General features: G+C 45.7%; 1 protein-coding gene across 1 annotated transcript; it reads right to left on the bottom strand.

Annotated features, from left to right (window-relative positions):
- Nucleotides 1–450: 450 nt before the first annotated feature.
- Nucleotides 451–23,034, bottom strand: PLA2G15 (phospholipase A2 group XV). The gene is made up of 7 exons (XM_032957747.2): nucleotides 22,578–23,034; nucleotides 16,666–16,822; nucleotides 12,690–12,808; nucleotides 11,165–11,263; nucleotides 10,201–10,425; nucleotides 9,191–9,436; nucleotides 451–7,324 (listed from the first exon to the last, which is right to left on the bottom strand). The coding sequence occupies exons 1-7, from the start codon at nucleotides 22,714–22,716 to the stop codon at nucleotides 7,050–7,052; spliced, it is 1,260 nt and encodes a 419-aa protein (XP_032813638.1). The 5' UTR covers nucleotides 22,717–23,034; the 3' UTR covers nucleotides 451–7,049.
- Between the last annotated feature and the right edge of the window lie 254 nt (nucleotides 23,035–23,288).

Raw genomic sequence — 23,288 nt, 5'->3', positions numbered from 1 at the left:
TATAAAAAGGGCTTTGGAAAATGTGTACACACATGTGCGTGCGTGCTGAACTTCATTCGCATCGTACGTAGCAAACCGTCCGAGCCGAGAGGTGCAGGGGAAGGACACCAGACCAAACAAACATCAAAAGAATGGATAGCATAATCCTTCTTCCAAAATACGATCACAAAGCCAGGACATATTTAAATGTACGGTATATATTTTCTTCTCCAATGCAGATGTGCGAGGGGGGGAGGAGTGGTGGCACAGTGGTTAACACGCCGCATTTTAAAAATCAGCAGCAAACGGTATTTGAAGCAGTTCTGCCCCCACCTGCACTGACCAGTGTGGTGAAGTATGGTCAAATATCCACGCCTGTTACCAGCACTTGGGGGAGGGGGGGGGGAGTGGGGCACTTCGACGATCGAATTGACAAAGAGGCCGTAAAAATGCACTTCAGGACGCAGCAAATGAGAATATATATTTTTTTTATTCTTAAAAGTGAAGAAATTTCTCATCATGGGTGGAAACCCAGCAAGAAAAGGTAACGACGATCGTGACAGCCTGAAAATCGCGTCAAGGCACAGCACACTCAACAGTCAACAATGTTATTCCACAACCGAGGCAGCACATTTAACTTACATCGTGTGCGCAGAGACTCGACTCCCGTAATAATAGTGCGAACAAGCGGGCCCCCCCCTCCGCATTGTGCGCTCCGTGTTTCCAAGATTCTCATCATCGTTCCCGAGATGTGCCGGTCGCAAGTTAGAAACCATGGATCCAGTGTGACATCAACATCATCGTCGTCATCGTCGCAATGAGTACAACGAAAAGGCTCATCACGTTTGAAAAGCGGCACGTGTGTACTCTACGTATTATTATGCCCGGGCAAAGATTGTAGATCACATGACATGAGGTGCTCATCATGACTACACAGACACGCGCATATAAATAAACTGTACAGATTTCATTGCCGCACTGCCTCTTACAGCCTCTATTAAAAAAAAATCGTCCGAACGCGGCGCAACGCCTGCTTGCTACATACGTGTGGGGTAATGCACTTACACAGTTGACCGCAATCACAATTGAAATTGATCGTTAAAATCGAGTCCACATCCCACCGCCCTGATGGAGTAACCAAGAGTGTTGCCGACTGGCAAAAGAAATAGAAATCGGCTTAAACATTTCAAGAGAAAAATCTACAGCGGGGGGGGGGGGGGGGGGTAGATGCTATGTTTTTTTTACTTTATCTGGGACTCACTCGTCTGACATATAAACTGGTGGCAAAGATTTGTACAGAGTAACAATAAACCCAGCCACGTGATGTGGGGCCACAGCAAATCACGGCGGCGATATTAACTGCCTCGCCTGGTATACAGGAGGTCGTGGGTTCAATCCCGACCCTGACGCTGCTGTATATTTCGGAGTTTGCGGTCTCTCCCCCCGCCCCCTCCCCTGTCGTCACGTGGATTTTTCTCCAAGCCCTCCGGTTTTCCCTCGACATTTAGAAACATGCGTTTATATTATTTGGCTGCTAATAAATTTCCATGTGAAAGGCCACTTAGTTGAGCTATCATTTGTGGCCAGGTCGCTTCTGAAAAAGGGCCGTATAGCTCAGTGGGCCTTACCTGGTAAAATAAAATATATTTTAAATCAGCTTTCGCTTGACACTTTCACGGGGAACCTTTGCAATGGGGTCCCAGAAGCCGTATTTTTGCACGAAAACTCGCGCGATCACACGGAGGTTGCCGAACTAGATTTGGGCTGCAAATGAATTTGAAAAAGTATAACGATCAATGGCAAAAAAAAAAAACGAGCAATATCTGGTTACCAGTTAAACAAGGAAGGCTTCATTAAACGGCAGACAAAGTGTGCAGGGTTGCTTCTCTTGACTGTCACTGGCGTACCCAAGTGTCTGCAAAGGCGTACTGATGAACGCGGACGGTACCATGCCGCCCCCTTGTGGACACGCATCTGCGGTGTGTAGAACCCTTTCGCACCGTACATGGCCAACCGTGCTCATCGGAGGCGCGATCTTTCACCAGCCCCCCGCCCCACTCTCGTCGTTACCCTCGCACACTGCCGCGGAATCCCTCCGACCTTTTGTGTGCGAGGAATCGACAAAAAGCGAGGGGGGCCCGCCGTTGCGTTCGCCGCGCACACCACGACGAGAAGTGGCAAGCGGCTCACAGAGCGGCACCCCCACCCGTCAGCCCAAGAAAGCCATGTAAACCCAAGACTGCCCCTTAACCCCCTACACACCTAAGGTTTTTACTTGATATTAGCAGGTCTCGCACGGAGCTGATTGAAAGCGATCGCCGTGTGTTCACAGCGAGCCCGTGCCCAGAAAGTCAATCAATCAATCACCCGTCGTGTCCGTCCTGGAAAATAAAGTGCACTGCAGCTAACGAGACTTTTGGAAAGCGACATCGGGACAGCAACTACTGTCCCGTAGTCAATGTGGCCGACCGCTTGACTTTGTATTTTTTAAAACGAATAACGACATTAACGAGTCGGTGTTAATTTGTCCGAGCATGACACAATCTTAAATATGATTAGGCTTTGTCGCAGCAAACTAATACAACACCATTTAAGCAATTAAGAGAAAGTTCTAGTAATGGATAACGTCATTATCTGTTGATGTAACACAACTTTACATTTCCTCTGGCAAATCTTGCTGATTCTTCGAGTGTACATATATATGAAATGTATTAACTGGAACGTTACTTTTTTAATCAATCGTCTGTAATCGTGTGCAGACACTTCTGAAATAAGTCCTGTGGTGGTGACAATATAAACCGCATCACGCCAAGGCATAAAGTAGGCCCAAACCACCGATGTTAGTTACTCCGAAACAACTGACGAATCAGACGAAACGACGAGCCCGTGCATTAACGTAGCAGCCTTCACACGCCACCGCTGTCCGTTACCTCCGTAAAGTAAAACAGAGAAACGTGTTCAAGATATGAGGTAATACCAAAGCTCGCATGCCACGGCCCACTTTTGCAAAATTAACATTCTAATTTAATTTTACAGTTCAATGCTTTTGTTAGTGGGGTGTATAGAGTTCCATTGCATTAGCAAGCAGGGATTGAAAAAAACATGCAACAAACATTTCCTGACAAACTAAATAACATGGCCTTCCCACTGTAAATGAAGCAAGGCTAGTAATGCATCGAGGCCAAATTATAATAGTGATCAACCATCGACAAAACGAAACTGTGGTTTAGTTTACAGTTTGCATGGTTTAGTGGACATCGCATATTTTAAGGTCAACCAAATCTTTACAACGCAATTTGGATTTACATAGTCGCATTTAAATGCGACCACATTCTCACGAGGCCGTAGAGAAACAGTGGGAACGTTAATTTGAAAGAGTATATAGAGGCGGTCTTAAACCTGAACTTTAACAGGTGCATGGAGCTCTTTAATGAGCTGCGAAGAGCTGGTGTGTACCACTTGCACCCACAGCGGTGGCAAACACTCTGGGAACCCCGTTTTATTTCGAGCGGGCAATGATGGGCACAGGTGGTGGCACAACTATCTCCTGTGCAGACGATGCAACTGCAACAGGGCACACGTGGCCAAGGAGGCCACGTGTAGACCGTTGCCCTTCTATAAAGGGCATAGGCTCCCAGCTAAAAAAACCCCTTAAAGTCACTCTTTAGCTTATGAAGATTGGTTGCCGACACTGTACCGACAATGTAATTTCTCACACTTGGTCAAAGGGCGCAACACAATTATCTTACAAAGCAACCGATTGGCCCGAGTTTTTCATGAACCCTGCTACACTTTGCACTTCACAACCTTGTCAGCTCCTCCTGCTACGAATTTGTTAAAGTTTACACATCGACCCAAAACAATTACTTTGTGAACAAAAGTAATTTTTTACATGTGGGCTTTCGCGACCAATATCATCCATAATAGTGGTTTTTGGGTTAGATCGCGTAAATATATAAATGTGTCGTTAAACCCGCCACCACCCGACATAGCCAACTAGTAAGGGTTGTCACGTAAACAGAACGTGGCCAATTCGTCACTAGTAGAGCACGCCGGTGTGTTGGAGAGCCAGCACACCGGTGTGCTGTACTAGTGACGAATTGGCATCTTGTGTTTACGTGACAACCCTTACTAGTTGGCTGTGTCGGGTGGTGGCCGGGTTTAACGACACATTTATATATTGACGCGATCTAACTCAAAAACCTCTATTATGTAAATAAAAGTAAAAATTCGAAATCCGTTTAATCAACAACACTGACCCCACAATCCTTCCACAATACTGTGAAAACGCCTCAAAAAGCAAAAAAAAACCCCTGAATAACAGCCCTAACGCACAAGACCAACTCAACACATCAAAGAGGAAACAGGTTATAGCAGCTGTTTATGTTTGACCCTGAGAATGATCATTACTCCCGTCACCTGTTCCTCATCCTGCAGACCATTGTACCCACGCCACCCACTGGCCTGGCCTGCCTATCGACTGAGTCGCTCACGTCACGACGCTGGAGGCACGGCCAGAGTCAATGGGCCGTATAATATGGGCAGGGTGATACAAGTCTGTAAAACACCCAACCAACCAACCAACACCAGGTGGGGCAGAGGTGGGCAAATGCATTCAAATTACAATTTCTCAGAGGAAATGTAACTACCGTGGAGATAACTTTAGAGGTGTCCAATGTGGACATTAATTACACATGTGTGAAATAAAATAACTGCAAATGATTTAGATACTGCCGATATTTTCCTTGAGGTAACCACCGTTAATGTAAGTGAATTACCAACGTTAATATTAATGGGAATAAGCAGGCGTCCTTATAGATCACAATTGGGCTACATCACGCTGCATATAATTACGCGTTGCATGTCGTCGTTGTGATCCAACTGTGAACGTGTAAAAAATAGGTGAAAATGTAATTACAATCAAATGATTGTTTGACCGTCATGTTAAGAACACAACATTCTCTATGGCAGAGTGGGTGTAGGAAAGTGCAGCCCCTCCCCCACCCCTACTAGCCTAGAGGTGACGTGAACAAGGGAATGTCGGGATGTAGTTTTGTGATATCCACTTCCATGAGCTGTCCTCTCACGTGAACGGGTTGTGCAAAGCTCTGCATGACATCCGATATAGACAGTCTTGTGACATGAGAGAGCTATAGCACGAGCAGAACAATATTTTTGTGTTTAGTTTGTTGTCAATCCCCACCCCCCACACCTCCGATTAGCAATGGTTGGCGACGTACGGTGCGAAAGAAGTTCAACATACATATGTAAATGAATACAAGAGAAAAAATATTTTTTTGGATGAAAAAAAAGGAATTGACAGAGGGGGGGGGGGGGTTGAAAGTAATGCAATTTACACGATTAGTAACCGTGCTTTGTCAGTGTCCCTTATCACCGGTCTCAAAGTATTGAAAATTCTATCATCATTGAGATCAGTTAATCGTTAACACTGGGTAAGCGGGCGGACGCATTTAAAAACTCGGGCATTCTGTAAACATGCACAAAACTGTGCTTTTCGTGTGAAGGCTTGTGTTAGGAGACCACGGGGGTTGTTCTTGCGAAGCAACTATGAACTTTGCGAGTAGGACTCGGGTTAAATTCGCGGCGGCATTGCAACGAACTGCAGCCACTCGAGCGTCGGATTTTCTGCTCACCGTTGCCACTTCAGAGACCGACAGACGGTCCAAGCCCGCAATATTTCGAGTGACATTTGGCACCTTTCTCACACGTTTACCAAAATGTTCACACTTTCCCCGACACCTGTTCCTTGCACCCCTCGGGACACGAGTGGCTGAAAAAAAGAATAATCTAATTTCATCTGCAGTAAATAATTTACCGCACTTTTAATCTTTCAAAACCATGCATTTCCTGAGGGCACTTATGCGGCGTGTAAATTTGTGTGCTCGCAATTGTGTGTAATGTCAATTTTATCACGACTCCCAATCAGCCACCATAGTAGCAAGTTGGGCAGCCACCAGAAAATGACACCCCACCCACCTTATCACAGTGCGGGGTCTCTCGCTCTCCTCTTGGTGTCAACCAGTTAACCCTGTAGGTCTCTTTGAAGTAACCAAAAGCACTGTCATTTCGCCCTCCCCTCCATATCTTTCCATAGGCACCTTCTATAAAAATAAGCAAAAAAAAAGGCCTTTTCAGACAAGAAAAACGTCATAAAACGCCAAGCGGCTCGTAAAACTGCAGGCCGCACCGCAAGCTGCCGGAAACGCCGTCGCTCGCTCTCGCGGAAGAATTTACAGAAGCACCACGCGTTTGTTGCATTCGCCAGCACTTACACCTGCTTGTCCGTTTTGGCAACACCGCAGCTACCGTCAAGCACGTGGCAAGCGGAGTGAGCAGCGGGGGACTTCCGCCGTCTCCTTTGCTATGCGTCGACCACCCACCCCATGCCCCCCTCCCCACACCCGGTTGTGAATGAGCGAGGCTGCTGCTTTGTCTTGCATCAGAGCAGGCTTCTGTCCTCCTGTGCCAGTTCCCAGGCAGAAATCTGCACTACAAGGTTATTATTTTTTCACCTGCTTCAGTTTTTGTTGAGGGTCTGTGTAAAAGTCGACATTTTTTTTCCCTCCCAACCAAAAGGCGATGAGGAAATGAGTGGTCTGCCTCGAGGAATATTAGCAGATTACAATGCCCTGCTTAAATAGGCCTGTCTTGATTTTTTTTAAAACCTTATTTGGAATAACAAAATATTGGAAGAGAATTATACCTACGCTAATGGCCATGAAGCATATAACTTGGCACAGAATTAAAGTGGTCAAACTGGAATTACAGGATGGTTAAGGTAACTTGTGATGTACAGTAAATGAAAAAGATCAAACATATTCGTATAGTTACATCAAACATGTCTAGTATTAATAATACTTGGGGAAACTTTTATAAAAAAATTAGAAAATAAAGTCACAGTACCATGGAAGGGCTGAAAAGAATTTACGCAGAATTTGTTTTGCAAGCTGCAAATTAGCGCGACGCCGATGCAACCCTTTCTCACAAACGGAGTGGCTACAACTTCTGCGAAACTACTTGTGCCACTTTGCGGGAGAGCTCCGCTCCCTTTACGGGCGATTGAAGATGACGCCCTTGATGTACTGGATGAGGTCCGCGCGGGACAGCATGCTGACGTGTTCCGCGCCGGGCAGCTCTCTCAGCAGGACGGGCTGTGGCTGGCGGCCGGCCCACTCCCGGCAGAGCAGCGCGCTGGCCAAGCTCACCGTGCCGTCGCCGTCCGCCGTGATGACGCGCGTTGGGTCGTGGTCCGGGAACGACTTGTCGTACACGAACGAGTCCGGGGTGGCCACGCCCGTGCCATAGAGGCAGTGCACCGGCACGCCTGCGCACAATCGAGCGGTGCGGGGCAAACCGCCGCAAGGACGCACGTGCACACAAAGACAAAGATCCCCAGTACAGGCTTAACAGACTGTTGGGGCAAGTGCTGTTAGCGAACACCTATGAAGGACGGCACGGCACACGAGGGGGTGGGTGGCCGGTATCACGCCCGGCCGGCTTTGTCTCCCGAGTGGCGATGTTTACACACCGCACCCAGGTACTTATTTGGGGCTCAGTTGACCTAGGGGAGACCCGGGACCGGTTCAGATAATCGTCACTGTGTTGATGGGTGAGCGGGGAACGAACCCAGGTTGTCGGGTTCATAGCGCAGAGCGCTAACCGCACACACACGGGATGGGATAACACACACACACACGGAAGGGAATGTGTTATTTTAATTCAGGTCATTATCACCGGCTTCATTATTTTCTGAGCGGCCCCACATCCTTCATGAATGGAAAATTAAAGACGAGTCAGAGCGTGCAATTGTGGCCACGCAACCCAAACTATGGACCGTACGGTAAACCACGTCTTCACTCCTTCAATGGCAGAGGACGAGCGAAACTACACAAGCTCTCTCCTGACGCCCTCTCGTGGCTTGCCTGGATAGTGCTTGGATGGATGACCAATGTGCACTGCAGGTTGTTATAGGCTGCTGTGGTGCTACATCGTGGGTAGCACAGGGCAGCCATGATCCACTGCTGGACTGTATTTATATGACCAATAGTGTGGAGCAGACTTTGTTCAGCGGCGGATTGATAGAATTCTGCAAGTTAATTGTTCGTTAATAATCAATATTCTTCATTGAATTGATGAATCGTTACACACCCCTGCTTTCTATAGTCTCAAGGTAAATCTTTAAAAAATATATATCAGAACTTAAACAAGAGGGGAATTTATTTATATATTAGTTTGGTAAAGTATATGCCTGAAACAGGATAAATAAAGATTCTGATTCTTAATAATAATAATCATAATTTCAGTTTTATATAACGTCATTTATGCAATTGCATCACAACGCTGTACAATATATACATGAAATTAAGGGCTAAATACAAGTTATAGCAATTATTAAGTAAATACCAATTTACAATGTTAATCTACTGCTAGAAGAAGAGGCCTCTCGATTCTGTGCCAGCCACGGGGTTGCTTTTGACAGCAATGGGTGAAGCTGCCACCTTGCCAACGATGTTAGCTGCGGTTGGAAACTGAACTTGGGGTCACTGCGCATAGTGTGCTGGGCTCATGGTGCAATAGGAGTTAGCTTAACATTTTTCAAACAAATAAATAAGTATAACATCAACCCCGCACCGCGGACATCACGGGATGTTGTGTCCGTACGAATGCGCAACTCGCAGTGACGGAGAGTTCCCTCTCCGGAGACGAAGACCGCAGGCGGTGACACGACACGCGGCTGAGGGGGTAACCGCGTTTGCCGCTCGTTGCAGAGACTCGCCGTTCAAGTCCAAAGGCCATCGAGGTTAATACTCCCGGCTGTGTAACCCGTGTAAAGAAAAAGGGAGCACACTATTCGCTTCACGCCGGGACGTAAACAAATCTTGTGAGATTCACCCAACGTTCCTGCTGTGGGTTTTTGTTCATGTGTAGAGCAAAAAAAAAAATCTAATGATAATTAAAAAACAAATCTTGTCAGATTCTTTTGGGAAAAAAAGGTCACAACACGTGCCGGCAACGTCTGCCAAATTTGAAAACTTAGTCGAAAATTGACTTGGCAACCGCCGCCTCCTTTCGCGCAAAACTTAGCAGGACCCTCTTATAACAAAAGCGTCTTGAGATTTGGGAGGCTTTCCTGGGTAAACAAACGCTGTAATCATATCAGTTCTGATAAATCTCCCTCCCATCTCCTCACCTGGCAGGGGCTGCCCGTACAAGTACGACTCCGTGTCCTGGCGCATCAGCCATCCCTCGGGGTAGCCGATGTCGTTGTAGAAGTCGCGGTAGTCACGGTTGGTGTAGTTGCGCTTGGGCGTGGACACCAGCACTTTGTCGGGAGGCCACGAGGTGTTGTAGGGCAGCAGCCAGCTGGTGGACACAGCCGTTCGCTGCTGAGCGCGGATCTTGAGCGTGCTGATCACAGGGATGCCGTTATTGTCTCCTGTTCGTGCGCGACAAAGACGAAGGTTCAGTGTTTACGATGCGAAACTCGGGTCTTGTACCGCGCCGTTAAGTTTTGGATGCCAGTTTAACCAAGCGTGGGTGGGTGCAGCCTGTACGTCAAGTCACGCTTTATACAGGTGCCGCAATAAATGTACTGCTCGAGGCAGTTTTTTACGGGTACACTCGTGTGCTTCGTTTACACGCGCCATGGGGTAGGGCAGTGTGGCATCTAAGGATTTACAAAACCAGACCCTCCACACAAGGCCCTTTAATTGTTTGCTCATGAGACCACTCACAAAAGGGCCGCCCTACTAGAGGGCGCTCCAGACAGCTCCCTCGTGGGCATTTTGGCCTACTCTTCCTTGGGAGAAGTGGGATTACCCCACACTTACACCCATCATACGCCACCTTCCAACTGATTAAATGTGGCATACCCATTCGTATTGATGGATGGAAAGAAGCGGCGGTGGCGGGGTGATTTAAGTAACTAACTGATTGATTCAACCGTCACGCTGGGAGATCGAACCGGCAACCTCTGCACCGCAAGTGCAGTGTGCTGCAAACCATTACCACCGATTAGCACGGTTGGCTACGTACGGCGCAAAAGAAGTTCAACAAACATACATGCTTTATACAATGGCAGCATCCTCCAGATCGCCCACACATCAACTAAAAACACCAAAACCTGAGATAAGCAAATGGGTCCCATCGCCCACTCCAAGGGGGTTCGAGCGGGGAGTCGTGGGGGCAGCGGTCACACACCGGACGTGAGCACACGTAGCGTCTTGGCGGCACCGCCCCAGGGTGGCCCCAGTGCTACGAAGCTGTGGATGAACTTGTCCTTCCACGCCTGGCTCTGCTGTCCGAGGAAGTAGCGCATGTAAGGGTTGCCCATGCTGTGAGCCACCAGGACGACAGGTGACCAGTAGGTGGCATACATCTCCTCGATCATGTTCTTCAGATTCGTCAAGTACTCCCCGTTCTCATCTGCGACACCGGACGACGCGGATAGGGTGGCGGACGCAAGGGAACGGGTGCCGTTGTTATTGCTATAAGATAAAAGTGGATTGATCAGTATGGCGGTGAGCAAACTGTACCGTTAACCCGAGACCTGAGTTTTACTCCGTGCCACATGTAATAATATCAGTTGTGAGTCAGATCCAAACTAATTCGCTGGGTCCTCCTCCCTTCGTCAACGGTTAAGGTCGCATAAACCCTTACCGTGACCGACACAGAAGTTTGGAGGTCTACTTGCAGCAACAATTTTCCAAAAGGTTCTATAATTTACTTATTTATTATGTAGTACGTACTTAATGCCGCAGTGACAGCTACAACATTGCTGAAAAAAATACTAGAAAGCCTTGTTACTCACGAATGAAGATTGAAATTAGTTTTGGACGACCCGGAACATAGCCCTCACACCTATCTACATGACGACAGATGGCTATTTTTTGGGCCGTACCATCATTTAAACTCCATCATGCACGAGACTTGACTTTCCCCCCCCCCCCCCCGTTGCAATGGACTCCACAAGCAACACCTGCGATGATTAGCACGGGTGGCTCATGTACGGTGTGAAAGAAGTCTCGACATACATACGTAAAGAACTACAGTACACGTAAGTTCAAACAAGGATTTCAGGCCGCAGCATCTGCACAGAAAAAAATGTGACGACTCCGTTCATTATGAAGGGGGGGGGGGGGCGGGATGAGTGGGCGCCACTCACTGGGGGCTTTTCTCCAGTCATAGGGGGCCCCGCGAATGTCCTGGTTTCTCTTGTAGCCCCATCCCTCCATGGCTTCCACCAGCGTGTGGAAGTAACTTCCTGTGAGGCGACAGCATAGAGCACGCGCGCTTAGCATCCACTCGAATGACGTCGACACCGGAGATTGTCTCTCCGATTGGTTAGGTAATAGATTAAACTCTTAAGGGTAAATGGATCGATTAGCGTAACTAATCGGACAGAGCGAAAATTATTCTCACCCCTTATTCCCACGTGTGCCGTTGTTACGGGGCTTGGTGATGTCATCGGCATCATCAGCCTTATCACGGTGGGCTTGGCTTGTAGGGGGGCTGGGTTTCCTGCCTTCATGAGGCAAGGTTGTAGCGTCAATTGGCATGTATTTTTTATTTCATTAAAGAGGAATGAGATACATTTTTCATAAAACCTTTTTAGCATAAATGCAAATTATTTGTGACCAGCAGGCATGTGTACCAAGTTACATGGGATCCACCAATGCATCGATGAATTTCCAAAATTGGGAATCACAACTCGATTGAAGAATCAATGTATTTTTCTCGTTTTTATCGTCTGATCTGTAATATTCTTCAACGTCTCTCATTCGTAGTTTTTTTTCGCTGCCATTGATATAAATGATCATATTAGCATAGCGTTTACACATAATTTAGATGACTTATTAAATTACATATTCCTACACGCAAGATTCCATGCGTGCATGAACATAAGCATCTATCGCAATATAACCTAAGCACTGTTACACGCCTACCTGGGATGAAACCCAAGTATGGACATCGTAAACTCCTTCAAGATTTCCACCATTCCCCTCCCCTTGTGCAACCAGGGCCAGTACTGTGGGTTTTCCATCAAGCAGCTGAGATGAAGTGGGTGCCGACCCCCAATCATCACACACTCCCCTTTACCTGAAGAGCTTTCATTTTGGAATTGCAGTATAGCGGTTGGACCACTAAGACCCCCCCCCCCCATTCACCAACCCGAACTGACCATTGTGGTGAAGTATGGTCAAACAACCCTGATGACCTACGCCACTTGAGGACATTTTCACCGGTGACGAAAGGCTGCGTGTGTGTAGTATAGTGCATGCGCAAGCTTATTTTAGTTTACAAATATGCATACGAATATTTCTGAGCTTGTTTTTGCTGACAAAGGCATTTTCATTCCATCAAAACGTGTGTTGTTCTCCTGCCTCTACGAGACGACACTCTAAAAATACTCGAGGCAAATGTTTCCTCAACCGCCCCCCCCCCAACAACAAAGGAACGTTGTATGATAGAGCAAGACGAACGTTACGAGGCATGCGGCAGAAAGCCAGAAATCGCTGACCCAGCAAATAGAATTTTGTACATGTACACTCTGCCGATTAACACAACACAATTTCACACAGGAACCCACAAACCGCCTGACCGAGCATCCAGAAACGGTTGTTTATACTTCACCGAAAAATTATTATCATGAGATTAAAGCGAGTTAAAGCATTCAGACGTATGCTTACCAACGGACACATTGCTGGGATCCAGGAATTCCACCGGGAATGTTTTTCCAAAGTCGGGAACTCGCACTTGGACCCCGTTGGGGCTGGATGTGGCGCGAGTGGTCAGGTTATACTCCAGCCTGCACCGGGTAGCAACACACCCAGGCAGTGAGTAGCCACACATACAAGCCGGAGCACTCAATTGGCACGACTGACATCCTGGTTTCAAATACTGGCAGCCGACTGTGATTGAACCTGGGTTCTCAAGTGTAGGGAGTTCTCAGCCTTGTTGCCAATGACTGTATATATAACAAAAAACACCACATCAGATTCGGTTTTGCACTTATTTTAGCTCAGTTCTAGCTCCTGATCATGAAAAATATTTGGTTTTACTACCCTTCCAAGAACAGTTCTCTCATATGGCAAAGCGGATGGGGATGTTCTGACAGCTTCTATTGGCAGCAGAGATCGCTTAAAGGGAAGTGACACTGCGATATTCACTTCAATTGGCTTTATATAACACTCAGGCGTTGCAACTGCTTTGCGAGATATCAGAGTGAATTCTTAAAACTCATGACGCGACTCGGATAGCACATTTGGGGGGAAAAACTGGGGAAAAATACAAATTATCAAGTAGCCGTACATAACAAGTCACATCGGTTCAAGGTTCCTCCTTGCAATGTCTCAACCGCCACGATAAACCCAAACTTTCAAAAAATATAATGACTTGGACAAATTCTGAAATTGCGACGTTTACAACCTGGCAGATAAGTCACGTAACACATGCCCCATGTTATAAAAGCAGGTGCGCATCGTTAAAAAAAAATAATCAGTATGCCAAGACATCCCATTAACACTCATGTTCATCGTAAAATATAGTCTTACATTTTATTGCATTGTGTTCAACTGCTTTGTTGTTAACAGATTACACGGGCTAACACGTAGGCTTTCGCGACCAATATTATTCATAATAAAGGTTTTTGGGTTAGATCGCGATGATGCTGGATTTAATTACTAGCGAAACGTGGTACTCAAAAATTGTAAATGCTGTGGATTCGCTGGTAATTACATCCAGCATCATCGGGAAATTCTGGCGAATCGCAATTCTGGCGAATTGCCCGATGATGCTGGATGTAATTACAAGCGAAATGTCGTACTCAAAAGTGGATTCACTCTTCAACACACCGGTGGGCTAAAGTAATGAACTATTTGTCTTTTGTCAACGTGACACATTTTTACTGTTTGGCCGTGTTGGGTGGTGTAAGGTTACAACACATTTATAAATAACGCGATCTAACCCAAAAACCTTTTATTATGAATATAGGGATAAATTGGTTTAGTTGGGCACACACTCTTGTTTATATTTTCATAAGATTTCTTTGGAAATAAGTTTCAAGCATCGACAGCACTTAAAACGGGAACATTCATTCACATTCATTACCCCCCCCCCCATAAAAAATGCAGTCAAACCGGACCTATTAACAAAGGCAAGAACAAAAACGTGCTAAGCCAAAAACATCAGGCCTCTTATCTCTTTTGGAAACCCCCCCTCCCAAAAAAATATATATCAGCGCTTTTTGTTCGAAAGCATCAGAAGCAGAAGTGGACAGATAAACACTAAGTTGCAACAAGCAAAGGAATGAAAAATAATAATAGGTTTTACCCTTTCTGGAAATAAAGCAGGTGTTAGATGTCCAAAAATAGAAACCTTTTGCAAGCAATTAAGTCCTGCACATACTTGTCGAGAACACGCAAACAAACTGTGATAATACAGTAAAACCTTGGATGGCGAGTAACTTGGTCTCTGCGAGTGTTTTGCAAGACGAGCAAAAATGTAAAATAAATATGAATTTGATAAACGAGCGAGAGTCTTGCAACACGAGTAGTACGTACGCGCTTTGTACTGCCGAGCGTCACGTGATCACAACTGATACACGAGTGCTTTGATATACGAGTGCTTTGGATCACAAACAAGGTTTTACTGTGTATGCATTGCCCTTGAAACGGATTTGCCTACGCCAGAGACAGTCTTCTTAATGGCCTAGTCTCACCAGTGTCAGACCACAGAACGACACCAAAAGGAAACTATCCAAATATTCCACTTTTTTTAAATCAGAAAAGAAACAATCATATCATATGCCACGGCCAAGGGAGGCCCTTCTCCCAGTTGTATTTTCACTTGATGTATAGCTGCTCACCCCGAGCTATAAATCCTCTAATACGTGCACTGTCTTTGTACAGTTCGTCTTTTGGCGTTCTCTGGTCTGGCACTGGTGAGACTAGGCCATCAAGAAGGCCGTCTCTAGCGTAGGCAAATCAGTTTAAAAGACAATGCCCATATATTATCAGCGTTTGTTTGCATGTTCACCACAGGCAAAAGAAGTGAAAAGCCCACTTCGGTAAAAACACGTGTTATGAACTTCAACATCAAATCGTGCTCAGTAACACACTGCTGTCACAACCAGCATCACCGTAAACTAGTCACGTAGGCTTGTTTAATAGTTCTCAAAGAATGTCACAACGAAACAGAAGCATAAGATCGTTCTTAGTTCGCGAATACACACTTAGGTCATGTTGAAGGCATGTGAAGATATGTCATAGATGCGAAAAAATGATTTAAAAGTTATGTTCAGGCATGCTGCAATGGCAGTTTAGTTACGCCACCACGGCAACGAATTAAAAGGTACACTAGCCACACAGCTAAAAAAGTCGCTAGTGCTCTGGTGGCACACTTGAAATTCAATTTAAGGTCTTCTTATTATTGATGATTCAATATCATGTTGGACAGTGTAGGACAAGCAGCATAGATAATACGAATCTCCAATGCCTACTTTTTTGTCTGGGGCTGCATTTCCAGTAAAAAAACTAAAACGTTACGAAATGTCACCGGCGTTTTGTCATTTGGTTATTTCCCGGCTGACGTGGTAGGGATACGTAAAGGAATATCCTGTTTCTCAATTGCCTTGCATTATTGTAAGCAAACGTGGACCACAATATCTTGGGCAACAAGGCTAAACTTCACACATATCGCTATTTATTGGCTAGCCTAGTGGTGACAGACTTAAGGTCCTTTAAAGTCGACTATATGAATAGGCTAATCGCGAAAGATGCCATGGATGAAATTTCACAAATGTTAAATTTAACTCAATTTCTTTTTTATAGATAAATATCTTTCCATAAGACAGAAAAAAAACATTATAAGATTGTCATGTGCATCAGACTATTCTGTCTATTCATCAGCATTCATTCTTATGACCAAATCAGACTGAACAGCTCCAATTATATACAATCTCAGCAGCTAAAGAAAATTGTATCTGGCTCGTACATGAATAGGCGACCGCTTGGAAATACCAAGTATTGTAGGATTTGGCTGCGCGGTGGGACCAGGAAATTGCAGGAAAGCAATGGATTCTTGAATCTATCTGTGAGGTTTAGGCGTTATTCCCACATATGCGTACTCCCGCACACCAAACACTCTATTAATTAACTCGATTAATTAACTCGATTAATTAACCAAATTGGTCAAATGTCCCAGTGCGGGACCCTCCTGAAACGACGCTTTGACTTTCAGTAAGCCTCTCCTGGTCAAATAAAGGCCGTTTTATTTGTATTATTTAAAATTCACCACTAAAATCTTGAGGAGATTTGATTCCTCATATCATTCGACTCTTCCCCACTTCCCAAACCGGCCTTAGATTCAGACTCGGATGCCCTGCAGATAGCGAATGTAGCAGGCTGAATGAAATTATCTTAATATTTACATTCCTACAGTTTCTCTCCCCCTGTCTACCCCCCCCCCCCCCAACACGATTAAAACAATTCTGTAACATCTCACCTAATGGCAGACATTAGTATTATTTGTTACGCGAGCAAACACAAACGCAGTGGCGTTTTCGGTGGTTCAGTGTATGATTTTATTCCAATGTTACGAGAAATATATTTTATATATCAGAAAAGATTCACTGATGGAAGTGCGACATATCGGCCCTCTGGGTACCGCATGTTGTCGATCCAGCAGTCGATCACCAGCGGGACGAGGAGCTCAAGGTTGAGCCACAGCGTGAAGTAGTAGTCGGTCTTTTTTGTGCACAGGTAGTGGACGACGGCAGGCTTATCCAGACGAGCCTCCAGCTGATTTCCCAGGTCACCTGGAACTGAAGACAGAGTGGGGGGGTGAGATGGGCAGGGTGTTGCAGTTGGTGGACGGCGCAGTTGTCTCTTACACCAATGGACTATCAAGAATAACCCACAGGGGCGACTGCGGCCACTAATCTCAAACCGTGGACCACGTCGTGAACAATATTCCACCTCTAGATTTAAAGCTTTCGTGACTGCTAGGATCCATACTCTTTGGTTCTATTGGGTAAAGTCACGTAGGTGAAAATAAAATAACAAAAAATCACGACGTTTCGGCCACAACACAAGCGGCCTTCATCAGGTGAAGGGACGAGACTGTCTGCGCTGTCCTCCAGACAGTCTCGTCCCTTCACCTGATGAAGGCTGCTTGTGTTGTGGCCGAAACGTTGTGATTTTTTGTTATTTTATTTTCACCTACGTGACTTTACCCAATAGAATCAAAGAGTATAATATTCCACCTCACAAAAAGTCAATGGAAAATGATCCAATTGGAATATACAAAGTAATTATCATCCCAAATACAAAAGCTTGGCAAGACCCTCCGGAAAAAAGAGTCACGAGACTCTGTGAGGCTTTCCTGGATAAACAAGCGTAATTACATTCAATTGTTCGCTGGCAGCATTTCCCATATTCATGGGTTTACACCTGCAGCTATCCACAGACTCGCCAACCTCAATACAAACATAAAATTGTAGCAGATCCATTGCCCCCACTGCACAAAACAAGTGGGAAAGAACACAAGCTGTGAGCATTTAACAGTCAACAGGTTGCACAATCAATTGAATCCCCACATCTTGGGCTGGGCACAATGAAAAATTGGTCACCATGGATATGTTTAAATCGCCTTCGGATGGGAGCCGGTAGGGCACGAGTCAACATGCGGAAGTGGGGGCTTACTCTTAACGACAGTGAACCATGTGACTGTGGTGAAACTCAGAGAGCATGGAGCATGTCTTGGACCATCAGCACCTCCAGGAGTTGTGCGCTACGGAGGACCTCTCAACAGGGGCTACAGACCGGGCCACGGCATCGTCACATGCCCGATACTGGATGAACATATGACTTGCGGTGCAGCAGGACAAGAGAAGAGGAAGAAGACGTGGCAGATCTGCCAACCCACCTTCATGAGTGGAAATTCACATAGAGCCCGAGTGGGATTTTGCAGAAGCACCGACCACAGCATATACCACAAAGTGAAGAAACGAACAATGACAATTCCAAAACAGCATTTTAAGAGATCCATTTCACAGAAACCAAAGTAATTTTACAGCTCAAACTCATAAGTTGACATTCTTCAAGCCACAGGCAAGAGAGAATGGCCACTGTGTGTTGTGTGTACACAACCTGTTGACAAAATGTGGTTTAGAGAGCATCTGACATTATAAAGCAAGTTAGAACCAAAGATAAGGGATATTTGAGGAACACACGTGGGTACAGAGGTCAGGGTACAAACAAACAGGGGAAATACATGCATAGAAAGGGAAATAAAAACAGGGGTGAAGAACAGATTGCTACAGGGTTAAAGGGGAGGCATGCAAGTGAGAACAGAAACAACATTGATATAATTCTCAGCATATCCCCGTTTAACTTACTAGTCCCTTGGAACTTAACGGTGCGTCGATTCGAGTAAATTATTATGCTCATGACATATACATTGAATTGTGTTTCTGTGTGTATGTTGAGGCTAATGGAGTTAACAAAACTGTACAATCAAGACAAACAAAATTAGAACCAATAACCATTAAGTCAGTTTAAAAAAATCATCATTGAAGAACATCGTCATCCTGATTTGTGACAATTTACTGAAACTACCGGGGGGGGGGAGGGGGATGAATGAAAACTTGCCTACTGATCACAATAATCACTTGCTTTTATAATCGAAATCTAATATCAAGAAACGAGCCCAGTACTCTATAAAAAAAACCGACATTCCAATCGATCCAACTGTGCCTTCCACACAACATTTGAAAGCGACAGAGGAATCAGGATGGAGGGTAGAGAGTGGGGAGCACACACATGGGCACGCACACCTTACGTGTTGTGGGTGTAGTGGCCTCTTTGAATGGGTGGGAGGCCTTTTGAGAAAGAAAAAACCTCAACACCAACGAATCGCCAAAGGCAACAAGACTTTTAAGTTCATGCATTTGGCAAAAGATAAAAACTGTATTTACAGAGAGTTTTGGATAAGGAACTGTAACGCACACAATGTAAAAAAGCACAATTCTGTTTAATTTGGCAAGATTTAAAAAGCGAGATTTGGCATTGCCAATTGGTGTAAGCCCTGCCAGACATTCATGGTTTGTGTCAATACAATCACGCTCAAAGAAGCTTTAATCTGAACGCTGTTCTATTTGAGTTACAAAAGACAGGTACCAATAGTATTGATGAAACGTTAATATTCATCTATTGAAATCGTTTACTTCCCAGTGAAATAAAATGGACGATTATGACACGGAACTGATAAAAGTATATCATTGATTGAAGTAATATCGTATGGTGTAAAACATAAACATATGTATCTGCACTTTGCATAGTCATGAGGAACTACTGTGGGTGAGACAATAAAAAAAATCCTGTTTTTAGATTACATTTAATTAATGCTAGGGTAGCAACTATTCAAATATTCCACTTTTTTATTGATCAGAAAGGAAAATAATCATATGCCACGGGCAAAGGAGGCCTTCTCCCAGTTGTATTCTCACTCTAACACTTTGTACAAAGACAACAATGTTCCGTAGCCTTCAACACACTGTTGGGGCAGGTGCTGTTTGAGAGCACATAATAAGGCCAACACAGTGCATGATGTGTGCGGGGTGGGTGACTAGCACCAGATACATGTACAAACGGCAGCTTGGCGTTGTTATGTTAACCGTTTATAATTCTTAGAAATGTGCACACCCCCCCCCATCCAATGATTAATCTCTTTACCGAGAAGGCGTTCACCTCATCATGGCAGCAAGCGCCAGGGGCTGCTGACATTATCAGCTGTTACAAAACCAGAGGATCATAAACCTGTCTTTCTCTGCTCTGTTTACTTTGAAGTGGGCAATAGGTGTGGATAATAGGAATGCCATAAAGGACATTATTATAGATTGCTTTTGGCTAAGAATGCTATTGGGCTTCTGGGCAGTGCAGTGTTGTTAACTGACCGAGTTCGAAATAGCCTGGCCATTCGCGTCCTACCTAATGCCTAGCAGCAATGAGTGAGTGGCAATTTTTTTGTCAAATAACCTGTGCGTCTTAAGTGTATCAAGAACACACCGCCGTGTACTTTTTACAATAGAACCACTGTCTGTACTATTTTATGAAAGTATAATCCACACATTCAGACCGTAACAATACAGTAATATATATAGCTTACTCAAAAGCTTAATAACAAACACGAGGTGTCATGTACCAGAAAGTTTTTTCATGTTACAATTTACACTCGTTAAAATGGTTTTGTGGGCAAGCATCCCAATACAGGAAGTTTCTGAAAAGAGTTCAGATATTTTCTTTCCTAGAACATACATTACGATAATGTGAATACTGTATTACCACATATTATTAAATGTACTTGGTTATATATTCCCGTACTATTACTCGCCAAATTGGCACTGCTCAGCGTGACGTATAGGCCACACTATGCCCATAGCCAAATAGGTGTGGGGATACTTTCATCATAGAGATCTGTAAATTAATAACCATCAGCAGCCATCATCTATCCACTGCTGGATGAAGGCTTCCCCAAGTTGTCACCATCCCTTAAATATGTAAGTTAAACTTCTTTCGCACCGTACGTAGCCAACCGTGCTAATCGGAGGTGCGCGGGGGGTGAAAGGACACCAAACTAAACACAAAAAGCAGTTTTAAATGAGTTTTAAATGTAGAGGTTACTTTGGCGACGTGTCCTGCCGAAGCACACTTAACTCTTAACAGTCGGAATTAAATCTCTAAGCATTCGCACCTTCTCCGATCCTCTGTCTCTTGGGGTCATTCCCGGCATACATATTCGCTGTGCTTAGTTGCGTGCTCGTCAGCTGTTCCATGTTGTCAGTGTCCATGTTCCCCCCAATGTGTTAAATGTGAGTAATGTTACGGCGATATTAACATTACCCTATTACCGTATCTACACTTACTGTGACACTAACGAAGAATTGCAATATTGGTATTAATATTGCTCTATTTCCCACAGGGCGCGGGGGAGGCCTTCATCCAGCAGTTTATCGACAAAGGGCTGTAATTTATCATTAATGTATCATATTAATACAATTACTGTTATACATTATCATGGCAATAGTACAACAGCAAGTGATGCATCACACCGAAAATTTAAATGTACCCTCGAGTTCTCATAACATGCATATCATATTTTCTCTTTCTCCTGCTACATGAGGGGCTCCCCACACAGCGCAGAACGTGGGGGGGGGGGGGGGTTACTCGACCATACTTCACCACGCCGGTCTGTGCGAGTTGATACAAGTCTCAAACATGGATATGACACATTCTAGAAGAGTTGGCCTTCGGCTGTTACTGTTGAAGTTAAATTAATTTTGCAAATAAAATACGGATACAACTATTGGTAATTGCAAGTAAATGATGAATGATGAAGAGATGATATGTATGCATAACTGGAGGAAATCCGATGAGCTATAAAGCTCTTTTTCACAGACATCCAATAGGGGCGAGTCAGAACGTTACGACAAACAAACCAACAAATACGATAGGAGTGCACGGTAATGGAAATATAAACAAATAACTTAAATATACAAAAAAAACTCAATTAAAAAATATATATACGATCGGGTAAAGCCAACCGAGAGCTATTAGCTTCTTTTTCAGAAGCAACCTTTCCGTAAACGATTAGCTCAACGATTGAAACATAATACAATTTACAGTCACAATCAGTAATACAGGTTTAGCGATATTTTGGGTGAGTTTAGTAGGTGTAAGTCTCCGACACAAGTACTCTGGTCACAAATTGGCCACGTCCTGTTTACGTGACAAACCTTACTACTACTACTGAGGCTCTGTCGGGTGGTGGAGGGTTTAACGACACATTTATATGTACGCGCCCTCACCCAACCCGCACCCCCCCCCCCCCACCACCCTGTATTATGGATGATATTGGTCGTGAAAGCCCTACACTACGTGTTAAACTAACTAAACTAACACGTAGTGTATAACTGTATACAGTATGTCGCGGGCGCTTTAACACTGAAAATTGGAAATCCAAAGTAACATTCGCGTCTTTTTAAACCGTAGCGCGGATAGGCGACTCGGCCACCTGAGCGCCCTCGCGTGATTGGCCACCGCGGCAGCCCCTGGCCACACCCCCTCTCGTCGGCAACCAATCGCCTCTCGCGGACGGTCGCCGGTGGGGGGGGGCGCGTTCCGGGCTACGAATTACAAAACGCCGACGCTATAACGCGAGAACAAAGGGGGGCTCGTGCCCCCCGCGGTCGCCTGCTCCTCCAGCTCCTCTCTTCCTCGGGGTTTGTATCCCGTCGGGCGAGGCGAGGGGCGGCGTGGCTCCGTCAAAGAGGCGCGGCCGCCCTTTTGCCTCCCTAGCACCGCGGGCGATGTTCTCTCTCAACACTGGACGGACACATTTTTAATGCGTCGAGTCACAAAGCCGAGACACCCCCCTCCTCCCCTCCCCCCCGAGAGCCCATGAGAACGTGGTCGTTATCCCTAATCGAACTCTGCTCACCGATGCGCCACCGCTCCCGAACAACAACAAACACCCAAACAACACCCGCCGTCCGTCCAGGCAGGCAGGCGACGACGTACCCAACACGACGGGGACGCCTCCGTGACTCGGCCCGTACCGCTGCTGCTGCCGCCTCTGCTGCTGCTGGGATTGCAGGGGCGTCGCGAAGGCGAGCAGGGCCACGAGGAGCGGCGTCAGTGGGGACGCCAAGGCCATCATCCTCGACGCGAGAGACAAACGACGAAAAGAGGAAGGGGGGGGGTTGGTGGAGCGCGAGAGAGTCGCTCCTCCCGCTCGCGAGCGTGAAACTTTCAGTCGTACTCAAAGCGACAAGAGAAAAAAATCCCACAACCACCACAACAAGCGCGCGCCTCCGCTATTTATCAACTTCTCCGCCGACGTCAGAGTTGCATTCCGTAGTCCGTATTAGGGCGGTGCCGGCAAAAATTTGTTGCCGCGCGATCCGATTGGATCAAGAGAGCTTCTCGACGGCGCTGGCTCGCGATCCGATTGGTCCAGAGAGCTTTTCGGCGGCGCTGGCTCGCGATCCGATTGGTCCAATCGCAACGCCTCCGCCTCTCGCGCGTCGCCGCCCACCCCACCCCGGCTGCTCATGCGCGCTATGAAATATGGAAGCGGTGGGAGTTCACGTGACCGCGTGTGGGCGTGGCGTTACGTAAGCATGGAGCACGTGGCTGTTTTTTTTACTCCAGAATCATAAGCAACTTGGTGTGAACAAAGGTCGTGGTCCGAAACGTCGCCTATTTATTTATTTAAAAGCTACAGTGATG

This window comes from Petromyzon marinus, chromosome 20, assembly GCF_048934315.1.
Source record: "Petromyzon marinus isolate PM22_M1 ecotype Great Lakes invasive population chromosome 20, UKy_Petmar_22M1.pri1.0, whole genome shotgun sequence".
NCBI lineage: Eukaryota > Metazoa > Chordata > Hyperoartia > Petromyzontiformes > Petromyzontidae > Petromyzon > Petromyzon marinus.
Note: the sequence above shows the minus strand (reverse complement) of the source record. Positions and strands in the feature narration are given on the sequence as shown.